A 22,664-nucleotide genomic window follows, 5' to 3' on the forward strand; every position below is an offset into this window, starting at 1 on the left:
AAATCCCCGCACGCTGGTTGCGGTGAATGAAGTACGCGAATGTCAGTATTCCGTGATGGATAACTGGGCTTGTTTCTTTGTAAAACTTAACACTACCTGATGGGCAGCAGCTCCCAGCCCAAGCTGTCGGTTTTAGGACGCCGAGGGAATATGACCCCTCTGCCATGTCCCACAAGTCCCATGCTGCCGCACGTGGCTGGGGCATCGGGCAGGCAGGTGCGCTGCGCCGAGGGGGCTGGGCCTGCTCTAGCAGCATCACGTGGCGGGAACTCGAGGCCCCATTGGCTACGCTATAGGGCGTGGCTGGGACGCGTGCGTGCGCCAACCGTCCCAGAGTCTGCGGAGGCCGGGCGCTGGCAGGAGGGGGCAGGGCGAAGCGAAGGCCGGGGGGGATCGAGAACGGGGTGGGAGAGCCAGGCTCGGCGGGGCGAGGCCCAGGGCCCGGGAGGGGGCGATGGAGGAGGCGCTGCTCTCCACCCCCATCAACCCCAACAACTTTCCCGCCAAACTGTGGCGGCTGGTGAACAGCCCTCGGTACCGCTCGATCCGCTGGGACGGCCGTGGTGAGGGGCTGCTCATCGACCAGCCGCTCTTCGAGGCCGAGCTGCTCAGTCCGCCTGGGGCAGGGGCCGGGGGCGGTGGCGGTGCCGCAGGCGTCGGGGGCGGCGTCGTCGGGGGTGCGGGGGCTGAGCCTGAGCTCTTCAAAACCACCAACTTTACCAGCTTCATCCGCCAACTCAACCTCTACGGCTTCCGCAAAGTGGTGTTGGGCGGGCCGGGCGCTCCAGGGCCCGGGCCCGGGCCGGGGGGCGGCGGGCCGGCGGGCGACGGGCCGCTCCACCACTTCCACAGCCCGCACTTCCGCCGTGACCAGCCGCAGCTGCTCGTGCACCTCAAGAGGCTCACCAGCGCCAACAAGGCCAAGCTGGCGGCCGGCCTGGAGGTGCCCTGCCGTCCGCCCAACCGCTTCCAGAGGCTCCTGATCACGTCGGCCTCCGCCTCGGCCTCCACCTCCCCGCTGCAGCACCAGGAGCCGCCGCCGCCCACAGGGCCCCGGCCGGAGCCGCACGGTGAGTCCCATCTGGCCTCCTCGCCCTCGCCCACTGCAGGGCACATGGGCTCAGGGAGCAACCACCACTTCAAAGCGCATTGTCACACAGCCTCACCTTTGAGGTATCCGAAATGAGCCCAGGATCTATTTTCTGCTGTACTTCCCCAGAAGCAGGTCATGTCACCTCTAGCCTCCTCTCTAGCACCAGCACCCCCTATCTGCCAGTACCTTCTCTGCAAAGAGTCCGAGGCATGCAGTCCCTTCTATGTCTGCTAGTAGCTCAAGGGACCTCTGCTTTAGGCTCGCTTTCTGCTCTTCCTGTATCCTTCTTGAAATCCAGATCTGTATTGCCATTTACCTTCTAAACACTGTGAACATCTAGAATAAGTAGCCCTTTGTCTGGAAGAAACACAGAATGGTTTCCTTTGCTGTAGTGGGAAGCAAAACAGTTACTGGACAGGCTGAGAATATGATGAAAGTCAAGGCAGGAAGGAAGAAAGCCGCGGTCAAGGAAACTTAGAACATTTATACCAACCAAGGGAAAGTGAATGAGATACCTTGAGTGGAAGTTTGTTCTTGGAGAGACTTGCCATCTTCCACCCATTGACACAGCTATGAAATCTTGGAAGAAGTGTTTTGAGAGTAATCATATTTTAGGATCCAAGTAATGGATAGGACAACAGACATTGTTTATATATCTCAAAAACAAATATATATTTTATTGTTTACTAGATGTTGTTCCTATATAGAATGAATGGGCTAAACAGTACTCTCGTTGTAGCTAATAAGTGCAGATGCTTATTTAAGATGTTACGGTTGGATACATGGAAGGCAAAAATGATTTTCTTTACAGCTTTTAAGTTTTAGTTAAAAAGAATATGAGAAAGCTTGTATTTACAGCTTTCGATTTTTCACTATTGGCTATAATCTTTCAGTATTGAAAAAATTTTGTATGTATAAATCTGTATTTACTAAAAGAAATTCTGTGATAGAAAGTTATTTTATAAACTTGATTACTGGTGCTCTTCCCCTTCTTCCATGAAGGTGAGGTGGCAATATACCCTTTCTCTATTTAAAGAGTTGAGGATGTGAAGTCCAAGAAAGCAACAGGATATAATAGTGAGAATTCATTCTTTATCTCAACTAGGAGAGTAATAGAAACATTTTCAGATTATGTTAACATGAATTTAACATAAAAATGTCTGGGTTACTTTTCAGTTATGGAAATCTATTAAAATATACAAATGAAAATAACACTACGTTCAGTTTAACCTAAGCCCAGGATTATGAATGACGCAGCACTTTGTTCTTTTGGAATTTAGAAGATAAGGGATTAGGTTGTGTCCGTGGAGTTTAGAAGATAAGGGATTACCATTCTACCTGTTGGTATGTGCAGAAGGTATGTCAGGTGTGGATGGCCTACACCATAGGCTTGGTTCACTAGGGAATTGTGTTACTGGATTGGGTGGGATGTAATTCTAAGTTCAAGAATACTGGCCCAACTTTGTGTTGCTTTAATTCCATGTTCTAAATCCTTGACTCTTCTATTTTTCCTCATGTAATTTGTATTCTGCTTGAATTGCCTGGGTTATATGCCTGACTACACTGCTACTTTCTAGTTTCCATTTTGTTTCTGTGTGCTACTTTACCGTGTTTCCCCGAAAATAAGACCTAGCTGGACAATCAGCTCTAATGCATCTTTTGGAGCAAAAATTAACATAAGACCTGGTCTTATTTTCCCAGTCTTATTTTCTTATATTATGTAAGACAGGGTTTTATAGTAATTTTTGTTCCAAAAGACACATTAGAGCTGACTGTCTAGACAGGTCTTATTTTCAGGGAAACGGTAGTTTATGGTTTGAATACTTCTTTATAGTAGAATCCTATACATTAAATTTCTTTTTGATTTGTGTTATTCTTATTTGTTCCACAGTTATTTCTTTTAAGAATATGGTTAAGTGCCTATTTTTGTGCCTATTATTAAGGTTCCTGAATGATTGGAAAGACTGAATGGAATTTCTAAAACTTTTAGGAAGTAGTTTACAATTAGAAAAATCTGGGTCAATCAATTGAGGTAAAAGGTAAGATGACTGAATAATTTAGAAGAGGCTTTTAACACTGGATATTGTATTTAATACTTGATTTAATTTTAGAGTTTGGCCACTTTGTCTTTTATGAGTCATATTGAGAACCAAACAAAAGTTTATTTGATTGTTTTTTCAGCATTATACGTATAATCTCATATTCTGGATTCTGAACGTTTTTACCAGTACTAGATTTCTGTTGTGTTAAAAATGACTGAAAATGTAACATTTCATAGGTGAAGAGTAGAGAATATTTTGTGACTTTGGCTTCACTATATCCAGGGGTGTAATGTAAAATTAACAAATGTGTTCTTTCTCTTTTATGCAGGACCAGTGGCTGTAGGACAATTCCACCGGTCATTCCGGCGAGATAGTTTGTCTCCTTACTCCTACGTATCTACTTCGTCCCACAACCACAATACTTTCCCTCTGAAAAGTTTAGATCGGACCCCAATTCCTCCTAGAACATGGCAGAACTCCCTTGGGATGCACCCAGGACAAGTGGAAACGTCTCCCACTTTTTCAGATAAAAGCGTTCAATTTCCTGTACTGCAGAGGTTTCCAACTGAAGTTACATATACTCTGCAGCCCAGCACCACATCGGTGCACGTTCAGCCAGGTCCTCAAACAATGGTCAGCTCCTCCCAAAAATACAGTAACTACACACCCTCAGCGCAGTACTCCCAAGCCTACTATCCAACAGGTATGAGAAATTGAAGTTCAGTGGATTCTCTTAAAGTACGTTATAGTGAGCATTTATGTATTTATATATATCTATATATCTATATATCTATATCTATATATATTTTAAGATTTTACTGGGGAAGGGGAATAGGACTTTATTGGGGAACAGTGTGTACTTCCAGGACTTTTTTTTTTTTTTACCAAGTCAAGTTGTTGTCATTTCATTCTTAGTTGTGGAGGGTGCCATTCAGCTTCAAGTTGTCGTCCTTTCAATCTTAGTAGTGGAGGGCGCAGCTCAGCTCAAGGTCCAGTTGCTGTTGCTAGTTGCAGGGGGCAGAGCCCACCATCCCTTGGGGGACTCAAGGAATTGAACTGGCAACCTTGTGGTTGAGAGCCCACTGACTTATGTGAGAATCGAACCGGCAGCCTTCAGAGTTAGGAGCATGGAGCTCTAACGGCCTGAGCCACCAGGCCGGCCCTGAGCATTTATATTTTTAAATTCATTTCTGCATGATTAAACAAAAAGAGGAGTATACACCTAAGAAACGTCAAAGATTTCTCATCAAGATATAGTTTTAAGCAATATAGAAAGTTTCATTGTTTTCTTAAGGATTGTGAAAATTCTGTTGGTGCATAAAGGTGGATATTTTTAGTGAAACTTTTGAATATTCAAAATGTGTCCTAGTGATGAAATTAATACTCAGTACACTGGAACCTTGCTGTAACTCTGTCCTTGGTGCAGAATTTTTTTTTCTTTTTAAAAAAATATTTATATACATATATATTTTATATTTTTAAATTTTATAGGTGAGATTACCTACCTTATAATAAAATTATTTTAGTATTTCAGCAATGAAGTTTAATTAAAGAACATACTCTCCATCTCTTAAAACTAAATTATATCCTTTTAGTAAAAACGTGATGGTGTGGTTTAACAGTAAAGTCCCTGCAATGTTAATCCCAGCCAACTAAACTGGGGAGTAGTAGAGAGGAGAACCTGACAATGACAAGCAAGGGCATTTAATACCTACTGGTAAATCTCAAGCTGCTAATTGGAATCCTTATATGATAGTGACCATCTGTGTAGCTTTTGGGTGGGTGTCCTTTTTCCTTTTTTTGGGGGGAGGGGGATACATTTTTGCAAGATAATAGCCTTACCATTTTATTCAAATGTATATTCTATTTTGCAGAGGCAATATAGCCATGGTGTGTGTTTCATCATGTAGTGTGCTTTACACAGAATGATGAAATAGGGCAATAGAAACAAGACAAGGGTCAAGGCTTTCAGAAAAGACCAGAGAGAGAAGAAAGGGTACATTTCTTTTCCCTATGAATTAAGACTCTAGGAATATTGGTTTTGTCAGATATGTAGATCTGGAAGCAATCTCTAGAGATATTTTGTTAGACTATTTTTCTCAGGCAGGACAAAATCAAATGCTAAAATAAGTGGAAGGGAATGTAAATTAGATAAGGGAATTAAATAGTTTGTTGCCTTTTAAAAGTTGTAAATCTGGTAACTTTTCTATTTGTAACAGAACTCACCATTTTCTAGCTGTCATAGCCAATTATCTTCTTTTACTGTCAGCTCATTGCATTCTACCTAAACATAATAGTAGAAGGAATTGCTTTATTTTTTGATAGCATTTACCTTTAATAATAAAAGAATAAAACTAGAGTTTAAATTACACTGGATTTTATAGATTATTAGAGCTGCCACTGTTTTCGTGGATGGCGTTGAGAAGAAAAAGGAGAAGGAATTATGTGGAGTAAGGAAGATTTAGCACTTTTAATCATTTTGCCTATTAGAAATTAAAAAAACTTTTATACCTTTTTATATGGAAAAAGGTTGAGGCCTAGTATATTTCCAGACTATCAGCTACTTCTTTGAAGAACAAAAATATGTGTGTGATCTTTAAAAACAGAAGATGACTAATTTCATGTTATAAGTTATATATCTTATGTACAGCAACAAATAGGGTCAGATTTTTATTAATCCAAATATTTTAATAATTAGGCATTGCTATCTGAATTATAATTTTGGCTGCATTCCCTTTATGCGTGGAATGTATATGTGTATGGTATATATTGAGTATTACAATTTTAATACAGTTTTTTCCTTTCTTAAAATGTGTGTACATTTTTTTGGCACCCTCTGCATGCTGATAACAAAAGGTGAATGCAAGTCACATTTGACTTCTGCAATTACAAGAGGTGCTCAAAGTGGTTACCATTAGCATCCAGACACTTCTGATTACGGCAAACTACTGTTTGAGCAACATTGACCAAAGTGTCCACTTGTATACATTTTTGTGTCACGCCCAGTATACAGAGAGACGGTGTGTGTCTTCCTTACAGTTGTTTTATATTTTGTAGCCCATCACCTGGACAGTAACTCTACCTCCCCTCCTTTTACCAATAACTGTTTTCCTTTCCTTTCCTAACCTCCCTCCAAGCTCCCCTCTTTAAACTACTGAAGACTCAGAAGCCTCTGAGGAGTCGAAATTTGGAAGGACTGCAGCAGGGAGATTTAAAAATGTGCTTGGCCTTCCAATTTGGAATTTTGGAGGCATTTTCATAAGGACATATAAGATATGGTGCTTAGGTTTTATATTGCTATTAGTCCTACACTTACAATGCAGATGGTTATGATCTGGCTCAGGAGTCAAACTAGCCTGTATGATGTTTCTGTGGGAAAAGGTATTCCAAGTTCCAACAATTATCTTGGAAACTCCTAGTTCTAAATTTTATGGGAACCACTTATATATTATTTACTAGAAAACACTACTAATGAATATTCATTCATTATAAAAATACAATTTGTTAAATTATTATGATTTAGGATATGTTATTTAAAAATATTTTATGTTAACTTGGATATAAATTTATGAACTGAAAATTGCCTCCAAGAGTTCAAGGTAAAGACCAGGAAAGAGACATTTAAAGAACAAGTAAGTGTTGCTGATGTTTTGATAATATACAATGCATATGAAATAGAATTTTGTGTTATCTGAATTTTTGTTTTGTCTTAATAGGGATAATTGAAATAACTATGAAGTTTCTGAGGTTATAAAAATAAGAAATCTCATTCTGTCATGATGACTTCTAATACATAGAGTAGTTCTATGACATAATGAAGGCAAAACTTCTTTGAACATACTGAAGTACTATGTAAATAAAAAGTTGTATTGTTAAATACAAAAGACCTGCTATGGAAAATAAAATGCCATTAAAAATACTGTACAAGTACTTAATTTTTCCAAATTTTAAGTGAAGGAAGCAAAAAGTAGTGAACAATTTAACCAATATTTAGTAAGTATCTGTTTATGGAGAGCATTACAAATGACTTTCCCAAAGTTGAGTAGAACCTCATCTCAGAAACAGGATAATAATCACTCCCAAATTCAGCTCTTTAAGTCCTAACTAAATAACTGATTTTGGAATAATGATCATACTTGAAACCTTTCAAAGTGAACTATAAGACTTGAGGTTTGGATCAGATTTTAATAAAAAACATCCAACTTCATTTAAACATTAGTTATATTGAAAATAAACTTGAGTCTGGTCTTCCAATAGTATAACCAGTAAATTTTGAATTTTGTAATATTTTATAAATTATTAATTTCCTTAGTAAAGCCAAACATTGAGACTAAAAAATTGCTATCATCAGATTGACTAATAAAATGACTCATTTGAATAATTTCTTACATTTTTCATTCCTCTCTTGAAATGTCCAGTTTTTTGCCTAGCTTGTTTACATTTTTTCACTCTTATCACTCCTTCAAAGACAATATGTTGTAGATCCAGTAGTAGTTGATTCTTTTTAGTCTTGCCCTATCTTGAATTCAGTTCTTTTTCCTCTTATGTCATTTTCAATGTGCTACTATAATTTAATTTCACTTTGTATAGAAAGCGTCATTTTAGACCTTTATGTTTTACTCATACTCTATATATTTAAACATATATAGGAATATTAATGTATTCATATTTATATATAGAGTCCTATATTGAGGAATTGTTTTTTTTTCCACTCATATTATTTGTTTTTTCAAAGTTAAATTTTAAACTCAAAGCAGTGATTAACAATTTGTAGCTGCTCTTCATCTCATATTTTACTTAACAAATATTTATATAGCAGTTATTATGACCAGGCACTGTTCCAAGTACTTTCCACATATTCATCCATTTAATCCTCAGAACAACCTTATAAGTAGGGAATGTAATTATGCTCATTTTATAGGTTAGGAAACCAAAGCACAGCTAGGCAGAGGCAGGGCTGGGAACAAACCCAGGCAAACTGACTCAATAGTCCATTCTTTTGGGCACTGTGCCCTGCTGCCTTCCTGCCTCCTGCCTCTCATACAAAGAGGGATGTTTTGTTTTGTTTTGCTTTGCTTTTGAGAGACTCTTTCCTGGTAGATCTCTTGCCCAGAGTTAGTTACTCCCATATAGTTAGTTACTATAGGGTAGACAGTAGAGATTGGTGGAGGGACCTTCCCTTCTTTTCTACTAGTGGTAGTGGGACTGCTCAAGCAGAGAAAACATGCTTCAGCTGCTAGAGTGGGAGTCCACTTTGGGGCCTCTGAGGAGTGGGGCTCCCTCTAATTCATTTCTATACACCCCCTACACCTAGCATTGTGCTTGGCTATACTGGGCCCTTAGTAAATAATTTATTGAATGGAATGAAATAATTCTAGTCTCAGCTTTGCAATTAATCATCTGACATGACCTTCAAAGTGGCAATAATACTTTGGGTCAGGGATTAAGTGAATTAATATATGTGAATAGACCATAAAATTTAAAACACTATACATATAAAGGATAAAATATTTTAAAATCTGTCTTTCAAATGAACCTAGATATTAACACTTTAAAAGCTAAATCAAGTAAGGAAGGGGTGGCTGGTTAGCTCAGTTGGTTAGAGCGTGGTGCTAATAACACCAAGGTTGCCGGTTTGATCCCGCATGGGCTACTGTGAGCTGCGCCCTCCTTAAAAATAAAAAAAAAGCAGCTAAATCAAGTACTTTGTAAGAATATATACTTCCCTCCCAAGGTACATATGATTTTTAAATTTTTTATTGGAAAAATATATTGTATCATTATTTTTAAATTTCTCTGAATTGACTATTGGACAAAAAGAGTTGCTTATTATTGTTTTAAAGTATATTTAAATTCTAAAGAGTTGATCTTTAAGCTTCTAATCCTACGTAATATACATAAACAAATATAGAATCTGGAATTATAAGAACTTTCCAATGCTGTTATCCTTGTGCTCAGGTAGTCTGTATTGTCAATTTCTCTGAAAAGGCCTGATTTTGTTCTTAAGGAAAGAGGGATTTGGCATAGATACACCAGAAAGTTCTCTTTAGTTGCCAGAAGAAACTAAGCAAAAGCACAGTTATATTTGCCTTTCTTTTATTGAGGTAAAATATACATAATATAGAATTTACCATTTTAACCATTTTTAAGTATACAGTCCTGGGGCATTAAATACATTCACGTTGTTGTACTAGCACCACCACCATCCATCTCCAGACCTTTTTCATCTTCCCCAACTAAACTCCAGACCCATTAACACTAACTTCACATTCCTCTCTCCCCCCATCTCCTGGCAACCATCATTCTACTTTTTTAAAGAATCTGACAACTATAGGAACTTCATGTAATGAGGATTCATACAATATTTGTCCTCTTGTGATTGACTTATTTCACTTAGCAAGATATCTTCAAGGTTCGCTGATGTAGCATATGTCAAAATTTCCATTTTAATGCTAAATGGTTTTTCATTGTATGTATGTACTACGTCTTACCCATTTATCTGTTGATAGACACTGTGTTGCTTCCACCTTTTGGCTGTTGTGACTAATGCTGCTGCATAGGTACACAAATATCTGTTCTGCTTTCACTTCTTTTGGATATAAGCCCAAGATGACCTGCTCTTACCTTACCATCAGTGAGGAGATGTTGGGGTTCTAGTTGCTATAGTAACTTATCTTGAAATTAATTTACTATTTGGTTGTTTTTCCTTTTGAGCATTTATATACCAGGCAATTTTCCCTCTGTTGACACTGTACTACTATTCTGGAGTAGATTCAAGTTCAAAACAATTATATATTTGAGTTACCTCCAAAGAATAAAGTGTATGAACTTGTTTTGCTAACCTATAATGGAAAAGAAAATTTTTACCTTTAGATAATTTTTAGTAATCTGGCTTCTTTTATTACTAGAATTGTTTTAAAAATATAATCGACTCATATTTATATCTGAACTAGAATCTTGTCCATTATTTCCAGTTTTTCATTCTACATACAATTTAATGCCTTAAGTGAACAACACTGCCTTCAGGAAGACACTGGAAGATCTTTATGCAGAAGAATGTGTTTTAGGACATAGTGATAAACTCAGTTTTATAAATGTTAGTGCTTCGCAATGCTTTAATAATGCACACTAGATTAATTTGTCATGTGGTAAGAACATAGTTGCATTTCTATAGCTATGTTTTCATATTTAATGAACCTACTAATCTATTTTGTTGACTATACAAAGTAGGACTGCACTGGTAAGGAAATAACCATTGAGGAATCTTTTTGGATTATCTATTCAAGTCCTTTTCTTCATGCGATTACCTTTCACCTTTCTATTTGTTACTGGACACTTTAAAGGACATTCACTATTTTGCCATTTCCTTAGATAACCAAATCAGTTATCAACTATATATTAATATATTCTGTTGTATTTTCTATTTTATTTCTCCAAGAAATTTATTTTAAAGTATATTTAAACAACTATTGAAAATGTTTAAACCAGTGGAGTCAAACATAGCAGTATCTGCAAATTAAAGCTAATATCTTTCATTGATTTATTTTTAACAAAACACTTTGATGGTGGTGCCCTGCCCTGAATGGGTGAAAAACCTGCAGTTTCTCACTGAGTCTTTTCCTGCCGCTAGGGGGCTAGATTTTCCTTAACTATTACAATAAAACTCTAGAAAAAAAATCCCAGTTTTTTTGAGTTTTGGCAAACCCTGCAGACCTCTCCTCAGTGTTTGGCTTTTTTTCATTTAACTTATTTCTTAGAATATTTATGCTTTCAAATATGCTGGGAAACCAAATTCAAACCCCAAACATTTTAATTGTATATTTGAATAATCTCCCAGAGTAAAGTGTAAGAACCTGTTTGCCTAATCTCTATTGGAAGTGACAACAGCTTGAATTTTATGTGGCCATCTTAGTAATATCTGATTTATTTAATCGCTGGAATTGTTAAAATTATATCATTTAGAAGACATCAACCCTTATATTTCTATCTGAACTACAATTCTGTCCATTATTTAAAGTTTTTTTCATGTGCAAAATTTAATGCCATAAGTTGCACATTGATGTCATAAGAAAATATTTATTTCTAGTATACCTTTATGAACTGACATTTTAAAAATCAGTAGTCAATAATGGAGAAATAGGGAAGCATTTCAATGTATTTTTACAATCATTAGGCTAATTTACTTTCAAAGATTATGGAAGGTGAGTAGTTATTTTATTAGCACACTCGAAATATGAAAAATGTGGACATAAAAAGAGAAAGTTGCCACTTTATAATAAAAACACCTTAAAAATATTCAGCAAGTAGAGTCCTAGTAAAATTAAAAATCTACATTTTAAGAAGAAGGAAAGATTAGAGAAGTACTGTGATATATTAAAGGGCATGTGCTTTGGAGTTTGCTGATTGCTTCTGTTACTACCAGCTTTGTGACTTGCGACAAATTATTTAACATCTTTGAGCTTTAGTTTCCTTACTTTTGTAAAGTAATGTTAATACCTCAGTCAGTTGTTGTTTGGATTAAATGAAGCAAAATATGTAAAGCACCTAGTACTGTGCTTGGGACATGGTAGGTGCTCAATAAATGTCATCCTCTGTTTAATCCAGAGGTGTGATGTTATAACTGATTCTCATTCATTCTGGAGAGTCTCTCTCTGGAAAAGAGGAGACTCAACCTATTATTAAGACTGCATCTGTAAGTATAACTATCCCACTATAAAGAGTTCAATCTTTTCATGGTATCCTAGCTATAGAGAGAAAGTTTGGAAAAATGTATTTCTTTAGTTAAAAATAATAGCAGTGTGAGCTATTTATGTATTGATTGCTTACTGTATGCTGGTACTATTCTAGAAGTGTTAGCTATTTATTTATGTATTGATTGCTTACTGTATGCCGGTACTAAGTGCTTCATGCATATTAACTCACTCATTCCTCACAACAAACTTGTTAGATAGGTACTATTATTATCCCTATTCTAATAGGATGCAGAAACCGAGGTCCAAAGAGATTAACCTTGCTCAAGTTTATTCAGCTATTAAATTTTTGGATCTGAGCTCCCGGATCTCCAGGATCTTCAGTCTGGCTATAGGATCTGAATTCCTAACTCCTTTTCTAAATGATTAAAACATTTTTTGCATAGATTTCACTGAATGCGTTATATAATACTAGGAATGTTTGGAGAGTATTTCATACTTATCCTTAAAAACACACCCTCCTGCAAATGTTTGTTACTGTTAAAATGATTGAAATAATTATTTTGGAATTCCAAATATGTTCTGATATTTTTAACAAAAGGAAATTACTTTTAATAAGAATAAATGTTTTGTTAGAAAGGTAACAAAGTGTTTTGGTGCTAAAGAAATTCATAAAAGAAGACATGACCCTTTTAAAAGGCTTTTAAAATTAGTTTACTACCATGTTGTTTTCAACAAATAATAGTACCTAAATATGTTTTATTGCACCCACAAAGGAAAGCTTTTGAAACTTTTCTTTCCAAGTTGAAAGAGGGGAGTCCCTTGAATGCTATAGAGGTTTATTTTGGTTGATGGCTGTTCTGTGTTTGAATTTGTTCCAGCTGTGTTACAGTGCTGCTCTCCTCCTACTCACATTGATGCTCTCAGTAGTTGTGTCACTCCCACTGCTTCTTCCTATGCACACTGCAACTACTTCCAGGTAAGATCTTGGAACAATGGACATAAGAGGTCTGATAATTAAGTTCACGAACTCATCCTAGAAAAAGTTCTATATACCTGATTGCTTAATATCACTACAGTCACCTTTGAAGTACTCCCCTTGGGAAGCTGTGCACTGATGCGTGCCTAGTCCACCCTTCAAAGCAATTTTGGAACTCTTTTTCTGGAATGGCCATCAGAGCTGTCATCCTATTACCCTTGATGTCTTGAATGTCATCAAAATATCTTCTTTCAATATTTCCTTTATCTTTGGGTAAAGAAAGAAATCGTTGGGGGCCAGATCAGGTAAGCAGGGAGGGTGTTCCAATACAGTTATTTGTTTACTGGCTAAAAATGCCTTCACAGACAGTGCCGTGTGAGCTGGTGCATTGTTGTGATGCAAGAGCCATGAATTGTTGGTGAAAAGTTCAGGTCGTCTAAGTTTTTCATGCAGCTTTTTCAGCACTTCCAAATAGTAAACTTGGTTAACTGTCCAGTTGGTACAAATTCATAATGAATAATCAAAAAGGGTTAGCAACATTGTTGCAACAAGTTTGCAAACTTAATTGTCAGACCTCATACTCCATATATCAAGTACAATATTGTTGACCTTCCAGAATTTCAAAGTGTAATTTTATCTTAATGAATAGCTAGAGGTAAGCTGTGGATTATGACCTCAGTTTTCTCAATTCTAAAAAAAGAGAGTTGATATAAATGATGTCTGAGGATTCTTCTCGGCTTGCACTGTCCAATATAGTATGCACTAGCCATGTGTGGTTTCTAATTTAAATTTAAATTAATTAAAATTAAATAAAATTTAAAAATGCATTCCTTAGTCACATTAGCCACATTTCAAATGCTCAATAGTCTCATAAGGCTAGTGGCTACCAAATTACACAGCACAGATAGAGAATATTTCCATCATTGCTGAAAGTTAGTTTGAACAGTGCTGTTCTAGGCTCTTCTGTGGTGAAATGAATACCCGATAAACCCTAAAAGGTTATAAGTCATTAAATGACAGATTCTTACAAGATGATACTTACTTTTTTTTAAGGAAAAAAGAAAAATGATGTCAAAAATTAGAAATTTAAGTGGTGGTTCCCTTCAGCCCACATGTTACAAACACCGTGCTTCAATGATCTTCTCTTTATTATGAAACAATTGCTTTGATTCAAATGTTTTAGACTGCCATTCCTAGGTTAAATAACATGCTTTGTATTTTTATGCTATAATTGCTTAAAGGTTGTAATTATGTGCTTGCTTTTGATATCATGCTGCTGAGATAGCTTCCATTCTTAAGAGAATATCTTGTGGCATTCCAGTGCACAAAAGAACATTCTTTTTTTTTTTTTTTCTTTTTGAGAAAATCTACAGGGAAAGTCAAATGATAATCAGATTGTTGTTTGAACAGTATAGAATCAGATCAGGGGGACTTAGTTGGACATTTTTAATGGCAGATATCATCAATCATGATAGTCCATTCTGTTTATCTTGACTAGAGGTACATATTTATCACACAAATTAGATGTTTTCGTTTGTGGATCCACACTCTCCCATGAATCATACTGGAGATGCTCTGACAGTGTTCATATCTTGATTATGTTTATATCTTAAATTATTTAAAACATCTTTAAAGACCTTTTATTACTACAAAGACACTACATGTTTATTATAGGAAAATAGAGAATGGTAGACATAAGATTTTAAAATGGAAAGAAAGGGAAAGTGTTTTGGGTGCCATTCTAGAATTAATACAGTTATTTGGACTGTAGGTACGTGTGTGCGTGAATGGTCAGTTTATTGTAATGGTTAAAAGAGCAAGAGCTCTTGAATAAGGTGACCCTATGTCTGAAACCTGGCTCTATCAGTTATTTCATTATGATTTTGGGTAAATTACAAAGTTTCTCTGAACTTCAGTTTAATCATTTGGAAATGGAGATTATCACATTTCATAGATGTCTTTTAAGGATTAAATGACATAATGTATGTAAAGCACTTTGCATGTGCTTGGCACATAGTGAGAACTCAATAAATGGTGCTGTTGACTATAGTAAAAGTAGGTTAATGCTTAAACTATTGAAATATGCGTTATTTGGTATTAGTGTTCTTTAAATCATTGACACAATCTTTGTAGTGTGTTTGGCAACGTCAGCACCCTGCACATTTATTTAATAACTTATGTATTTTATGTTTATAATTTGAAACATCAATAAATCAACAAACATTTATTGAATGCCTACTCTGTGCAAAGCTCTACATTTGGCAACATCAAATTATTACATGTTTTATTTCATCATTACTTTTCAGTATTTTATGTTCACAGCTTGAGATCATTTATTACCAAACGTGTCATTGAATGCCTACTCTGTGCAAAGTACTATGTATAAGAGAATACATCTTACAGATACCAATCTAAAAGTGACAGCTACTTTTAATCTGTTTTTTTTATTATTAAAAGTAAATCTCAGTGGACATTCGATATTCCATCCATTTTTTCTGAGATCATTTGGAACAGAGTATCAGTACCTCCCCCTGCATCTATAGAAGCATTGGTGGACTTGTGAGCATCCTGTGTTTGAAATTTCCTTACTAAATTCCTAAAACAGTATATGATAGATAGAAGTGATGTTTTTGTCAACCTTTATGGAAGAATTTGGTATACAGACATTTTATCAGCAATAGGTATTTGGGTACGCTAGCTTTTTTATTTTGTTTTTTAACTCTGAGAAATTATTGGAAGGAGCAGCTAAGCCATAATTCATCTCCAACATCATTAATATTTGTACAGGAAGGGCTACCGTTCAGCACACACCAGGTAAGGGGAAAAGAAAAATTCCTAATAAAGCTTAAAGTACCTAATTCTTTTTGCTAAAGCCTGTTCTAGTGGAGAGTTTGTTCACATTTTATTTGGGTTTAATACCATTTCATTATGCTTTCCAGAAGCATCATGTCCCAGTATTAAATTCAAGTATTAAACTTAGCATAGTGGTTGACACATAATAATTGCTACCGTGTTTACCCGAAACTAAGACCTAGCCAGACAATCAGCTCTAATGCATCTTTTGGAGCAAAAATTAATATAAGATCTGGTCTTATATTATATTATTATAGATAAGACCCAGTCTTATAGTAAAATACGGCTGGGTATATTATATTATATTATATTATATTATATTATATTATATTTATTATATTATATTATATTATACCTGGTCTTATTTTACTATAGTTTTATATATTAATTTTTGCTCCAAAAGACGCATTAGAGCTGATTGTCCGGCTAGGTCTTATGTTCAGGGAAACACGGTAAGTAAATGTTAACAATAGAATTGAAGCTACCACTGCTGAAAAGTTGATTGGCATCCAAGTTTTCTTAATGAGATTTAGTTTAAGTTTAATCTATTTGTGTGTAGCATTCATCAGCCTAAATGTTGTTGCTTTCCTCCTTAATCTCATATTTAATTTTCTATCCAAACAGTCCTATTTTCTCTTTTCCCAGAATCCTCCAATGCAGTCCTCCTATCCAGTTGAATTTCTGCCTTCTAATTGGACTTGCAGTGCTACTGATGAAAATAAAAAGACAGAAGTAAACCTAGAGGCTGTTTTTCAGATAGTAGATGAATTGCATTCCTCCCCTAAATTGGAGATGGTAAAGGTGGAGCCTGTTGAGAATCAGTGCCCAACATCTCAGTCTAACAGAGGCCAACATATCCTAGCTAATTCAAGCAACAGCAATCCATCTTCCACAAGTCAGGCTAGCCAGCTGGAGCCACTTACTCCTGTAGGCTCTGATATTACATCTTTTGTGGTCGGGACAGAACAAGCAATTACCTGCTCTCTACCACAGTCACCTGAGTACATCTATACCATCCACACAGCTCAGCCTGTTGAAAATACTACAATGCAGGAATCTGCAACCATTCAACAAGCTCATATCAAACTGAAGGAGCAGCTAAGCCATAATTCATCTCCAACTTCATTAGTATTTGTGCAGGAAGGGCTACCGTTCAGCACACACCAGGTAAGGGGAAAAGAAAAATTCCTAATAAAGCTTAAAGTACCTAATTCTTTTTGCTAAAGACTGTTCTAGTGGAGAGTTTGTTCACATTTTATTTGGGTTTAATACCAGTTCATTATGCTTTTCAGAAGCATCATGTTCCAGTGGTTCTGCACAAAAGATTCAGAAAGAAGTAACATTAACCCCCAGGCATCCTCTACTATGTTATGTGGTCTGAAGTCAATCTCTAGAGAGGCAGTTTAAGCATTGTGGTATAAGATTTATTTTCATGTAAAAGCATGCCTTCAGGTTTGCTTCCTGTTTCCTATCTTAATTTGGATGGACTAGGTGTGCTCGACTGGTTAAATTCCACTACTCAGAAGGGATGGTTTATCTGACAGATAATATCAGGACTTCCTAGCCATTTGTAGTATGGAAGGAAATAAGAAGATGGTTGGAGGTATTATTATGCTTTCTTACATCATTATTGAATTCTAATTTTACTTGTGAGTATACTGTGTTTGAAATTCCTTACTAATATCTGCGTTCCTAAAGCAGAACTCTGACTCTAGTTTGAGAGACATATTCTGAAGGTAGGGGCTAATTCCTTTATTGCTGCTGGTTTTTGACCAGAAACTGAATAAACTTTGATTCTAAATAAAAGACCATACAGATTAAAATCACTTTTTGAGTTAATTTAGTAAGTATTTCTTTCCTACTTTTAATTTTTTTCTTGATCTTAGCCCTTTTATTTTTTTCATTTTGGATTTTTTTTCTTTAATGTGACTGAAAAATATCTTCGTTGTTAGAGAGTCCCAAGATAACTTTTAGGCAGTTTTTTTTTTTAATACATTCTTTTTTAGCTGTAATTTTAAACCCAAATGTCTTAAGGTTTCTGTCAACTCATTTTTCTTTTTGAGCCCAACTGTTGAGACCCAGTATATTGTGTTAAAATAATATAAATTCAGTAGACCAAAGATAGGCCCATTATGTTTCAAATATGCCTATGCAAAAAAACAAATTTGTCTTTGTTCCTTCATAGTCACATCCAAAATATTAGATTTCATACCTTAGAATTGCATTCACATGGTTACTTTTTCTTTAAAATATATATTTAAACAGCTTTTGAAAGCTATGATTTTAACTTCCAGCTTTATTTCATTATATAGTTCTATTTTTAAATAAATTCGTAAGGAAACAGAGTATTTCAGAAATTGGTCACTTTTTTTGAAGGGATTTGACATTTCAAAGAAAACTTAGGAACTCCCAAGAAAGAAACTCATATCTCATAAGCAAGGCAGATTTAGATTTTATAGGGGCTGAAGGTTACACAATTTTGAGGGCCTCTTTAAGACAAAGAATACAAAATTAGTAGAATAAAGTGTCCACAGCCCCCGCAACATCATCCAACAGGATTATGCCTATGGCCATTTCAATATGACCAACAGGAGGGGAAATCTGATGGAGGGGGGATGCTAGCGAGGGAAAAGATAGTGATCTTAACCAATTGTAAATTTTTGTGTGTGAGTTTTACCAAAGAAGAATCATCAAGCTTCATGGTAAATCTTCCAGTGAGTAAAAAGTAAATGTTTTAGCTCTACATGCATTTCAAAGGTTTGTGTATTATAGGAAGATAAACAACTTACTACCAAATATTCAAATTAGATCAACACAATCAAAGCTAGTATTATTCATAAGGATCTTTACAAGCATGTTTGTTGCATCATATTTCTATAATAGAACTCCTCTGATAAAATAACTTCTCATAGATATTTGGGGAAATTCAGAATAATGAGTGGGTTTAACATTTTAGGTGGATGCCAGAATAAAAAGCCAGACCAATCCACCTGAGAATATCTTGCCTTCAGAACAGATGGGATTCCTTATTTCAGAAATGGGGCCTGCTAGCAAGCCTAGTAGAGACACAGGTTTCTCCACTCCAGCCAGATACAGAGAGCGAAGAAGCAACTCACAGCAAGGAAAGTCCCCTGGTAAGGATTATCATGTTCTAGAATGTTAGAAGTAGAAACATGGTGTAGAATTCATATATGAATGACAGTTTTTCTGGGTCTTCATTTATTATTATTTGTATTATACTTATCACATTGCTGTATACATAACTAATTTTAACTCTGTTTTTTCTTAATTGTCCTTTAAAGTATGTAAAAGTTTTTTTCCCTAATATTTCATGTAAGAATTTGAGCTTTTGAAAAGGTAGAACATAGTAAGTAAAAGCGAAGGAATGTGGATTATTTAACTTGGAGAAAGCAAAGATGAAGAGTGATTTAATAACTGCTTCAGATGCCAAACACTTTGTAATTATAGATATACTTGTTCTCTTATTAACAGACTATAGGACAAGAGGAAATGCACTTAAATTGCGGCAGGAAAAACTAGATGGACATTAAACACATTATCCTCAGCATATTATAAAGATACTGTAAAGTATGACTCTGTGTCACTAGGATTGTTTCTCTTGTGGTTTGTAGGAGCCCAGAATTAGTGATTGTTTTAGGCACATACATACAGTTGGTTTTACTCTAGGATAAATGGGGGGAAATCATTTTTTAAAGAAAATAGTGACATCTAATAAAATGTGTTCCTGCTGTGATCCAAAAACACATCATCAGAGTCTACAGTGAGCAACTTTAATATTCTCAAATTATATGCATGGCAGAGGCATGCAATTCAAGTAGATTTAGTCAATTAGGTCAAACAATCATCTTAACCTATAAAAATTTGAAAAATGTTGAGAACTTCTGTGAGCCTTTCTCCAAAAAGTAAACTAATAGTGATATATTCAAGATGTTGTTTAGACTCATTGGGTTCTTTTTGCAAAACACCTTTTAGAATAAAAAGTATCTTGATCACTCATTCATTAAACTTGGCTTGCACGGTTTTTAGTTGGGTATGTGATGCAATCCATGATGAAAAATTAAGATTTCTTACCACTAAAGATGTTTAAAACATGGCATAGACTTTGAAGGCAATTTAGAAAAGGATAGGAACTAATATTTATTGCATACCTATTTTTATGCTACCCAACAAACTCGGTGAAAGTGGTATTGTTAGCATTTTAAAAGATCAGGAAATTTAGGCTTGTGGAGGATAAGGAACTTGTTCAAAGTCACACATTTATTAATGCAGCTAATATTGTACTGGGTTTCTTTCTGGTCTCTTTATCCTAGTTCATTGAATCCAACAATATTTAAAAAGGATAATACACCACAATCAAGTAGAGTTTGTCTCAAGAATGAAAGGCTTCATTGATTTTCAAATATTTAATAGTGTTATTCACCATGTTAACAGAATAAAGGGGAAAAATGATTTCAGTAGATGCAGGGAAAGCACCTGACAAAATTCAGCATTCATTCATAATCAAAACTCGCAATAAAGTAGGAATAGGAGAAAATTCCTCAAATTGATAAAGAGCATCTATAAAATATGTATAGCAAAGATCGTAATAAACGGTGAAAGACTGAACTGTTTACCTCAGAGACTGGGAATAAGGCAAGGATGCCCTCTTTTACCACTTTATTCAATATTGTACAGGTGGACCTAACCATTGTAATGGTCAAGAAAAAGAAATAAAAGGCGTAAAAATTGGAAAGGAAGAAGTGAAATTGTACTTCATGTGATATGATTATTTATGTAAAAAAAAGTCTAAGGAATCTATAAGACAACTACTAGAACAAATAAGTGAATTTAGCAAGGTTGTAGGACATAGGGTAATATAAAAAAATCAACTGTATTTTTATAAACTAGCAGCACATCATTGGAAATTAAATTTAGAAAAACCAAATATTTACAGTAGGACCAAAATCATGAGATACCTAGAAACAAATTGAAAAAAGATGTCTAAGACCTCTACACTAAAAACTACAAATTTGCTGAAAGAGATTAAAGAAGGCATTAATAAATGGAAAGATATGCATGTTCATCGATAAGAACACCCAATATGGTAAAGTGATGGTTCTTCCCAAATTGATATATAAATTCAATGCAATACCAATCAAAATTCCAGTAGACATTTCTTTTTTTTAATGACAAGCTGATTCTGAAATTTAAAAGAAAATGCAAAGGACATAGAGTAACCAGAGCAATTTTTAAAAACAAAAAGTTGAGGGACACCTCACCTGATTTCAAGACTTACATAAAGCTACAGTAATCAAAATACTTTGGTATTGGTGAAAAGGTAGACATAGGTGTAAAACAAAATAGAGAGTACAGAAATAGATCCACAGTGTGGTCAATTGGGTTTCAACAAAGGTGCCAAGGCAAACGCAGTGGAGAAAAGAAAGTCTTTTTAACAGAAGCTAGCATTGACCCATGCCTCACACCATACATAAAAATTAACTCAAAATGAATTACAGACCTAAATATAAAACCTAAAACTATAAAATTTATTGGGAAAACAAAGAAAAACTGCTACTTTAGGGTGGGCAAAAATTTCTTAGAACACAAAAAGCATGATTAATAAAGAAAAATTGGTAAATTAGATTTCATCAAAATTTAAAACTTTTTGCTCTTTAAAAGACACCATTCAGAAAACGAAAAAGCAAGCCAAGGGCTAGGAGAAAATATTGATAACACATATCAAAATGAAGGACATATCTAGAATGTAAAAAGAACTTTTATAATGCAATTCAAAAATGGGAAGATATGAACAGACATTTCACAAAAGAAGACATAAAAATGGCCAGTAAGCACTTGGAAAGATGTTTAACATGTTTAATCATCATGGAATTCAGATTAAAACTACAATGTAATATCATTATATCCCCATTAGAATGGCTAAAATTTTTAAAGATTTTTATTAAAAATATAGCTGACATACAATATTATATTAGTTTCAGGTATACACCATAGTTATTCAATATTTATATACCTAAGAAGTGATCACCATGATAAGTCCAGCAACCAACTGACACCATACCATGCTATCACAATATTATTAACTATATTCCCCATGCTGTACATTACATCCACATGACTTATTTGTTTTATACCTGGAAATTTGGACCTCTTCCTGCCTTTCACCTATTTCCCCTTTTTCAATTTTTCAATTACAGTTGACATTCAATATTATTTTATATTGCTTTCATGTGTACAGCATAGTGGTTAGACATTTATGTAATTTAAGTGAGCCCCTTGATTAGTCCAGTACCCCCCGGCACTATACATAGTTATTACCATATTATTGACTATATTCCCTATGCTTTGCTTTACATCCCCATGACTGTTTTGTGCTACCAATTTGTACTTCTTAATCCCTTCCCCTTTTTCACCCCGCCCCAAAACCCCTCTCATCTGGCAACGATCAGAATGTTCTCTGTATCTATGAGTTTGTTTCTGTTTGTTCATTTTGTTCTTCAGATTCCACATATAAGCAAAATCACACTGCATCTGTCTTTCTCTGTCTGGCACTCCACTCAGCACAATACCCTCCAGGTCCATCCATGCCACCGCAGATGGCGACAACTTATTCCTTCCCATGGCTGAGCAATGTTCCATTGTGTATGTGTACCACCTCCTCTTTATCCATTCATCCATCGACAAGACACCCAGGCTGCCCCCACATCTTGGCCGTTGTAAACACTGCTGCAATGAATGAATGGATGCACACGTCCAGATGGTTCTCTAGGTTGATTGTTCCATAATTTAGTTGTATTTTTAATGTGTTCACGGGAGGAGGCAAGCACAGTGTTTATCTACTACACCATCTTGGATCTCATAGAATGGCTGGAATATTTTAAAAGGAAAATAACAGGACCATATCAACTGTTGATGAGGCACTCGGAACTCTCATACATTGCTAGTGGGAATTAAAAATAGGATAACCACTTTTGGAAACAGTTTGACAG

General features: G+C 35.7%; 1 protein-coding gene across 1 annotated transcript in view; it reads left to right on the forward strand.

The window, feature by feature from the left end:
• Positions 1-454: 454 nt before the first annotated feature.
• HSF5 (heat shock transcription factor 5) overlaps positions 455-22,664 on the forward strand; it is a 36,710-nt gene continuing 14,500 nt past the window's right edge. The window contains exons 1-5 of the mRNA XM_019736316.2: positions 455-1,070; positions 3,464-3,838; positions 12,707-12,804; positions 16,303-16,824; positions 18,614-18,791. Of these exons, the coding sequence (XP_019591875.2) occupies positions 455-1,070; positions 3,464-3,838; positions 12,707-12,804; positions 16,303-16,824; positions 18,614-18,791 (1,789 nt within the window). The remainder of the gene's footprint in view (positions 1,071-3,463; positions 3,839-12,706; positions 12,805-16,302; positions 16,825-18,613; positions 18,792-22,664) is intronic.

Source organism: Rhinolophus sinicus, linkage group LG15, assembly GCF_036562045.2.
Source record: "Rhinolophus sinicus isolate RSC01 linkage group LG15, ASM3656204v1, whole genome shotgun sequence".
NCBI classification, from domain to species: domain Eukaryota; kingdom Metazoa; phylum Chordata; class Mammalia; order Chiroptera; family Rhinolophidae; genus Rhinolophus; species Rhinolophus sinicus.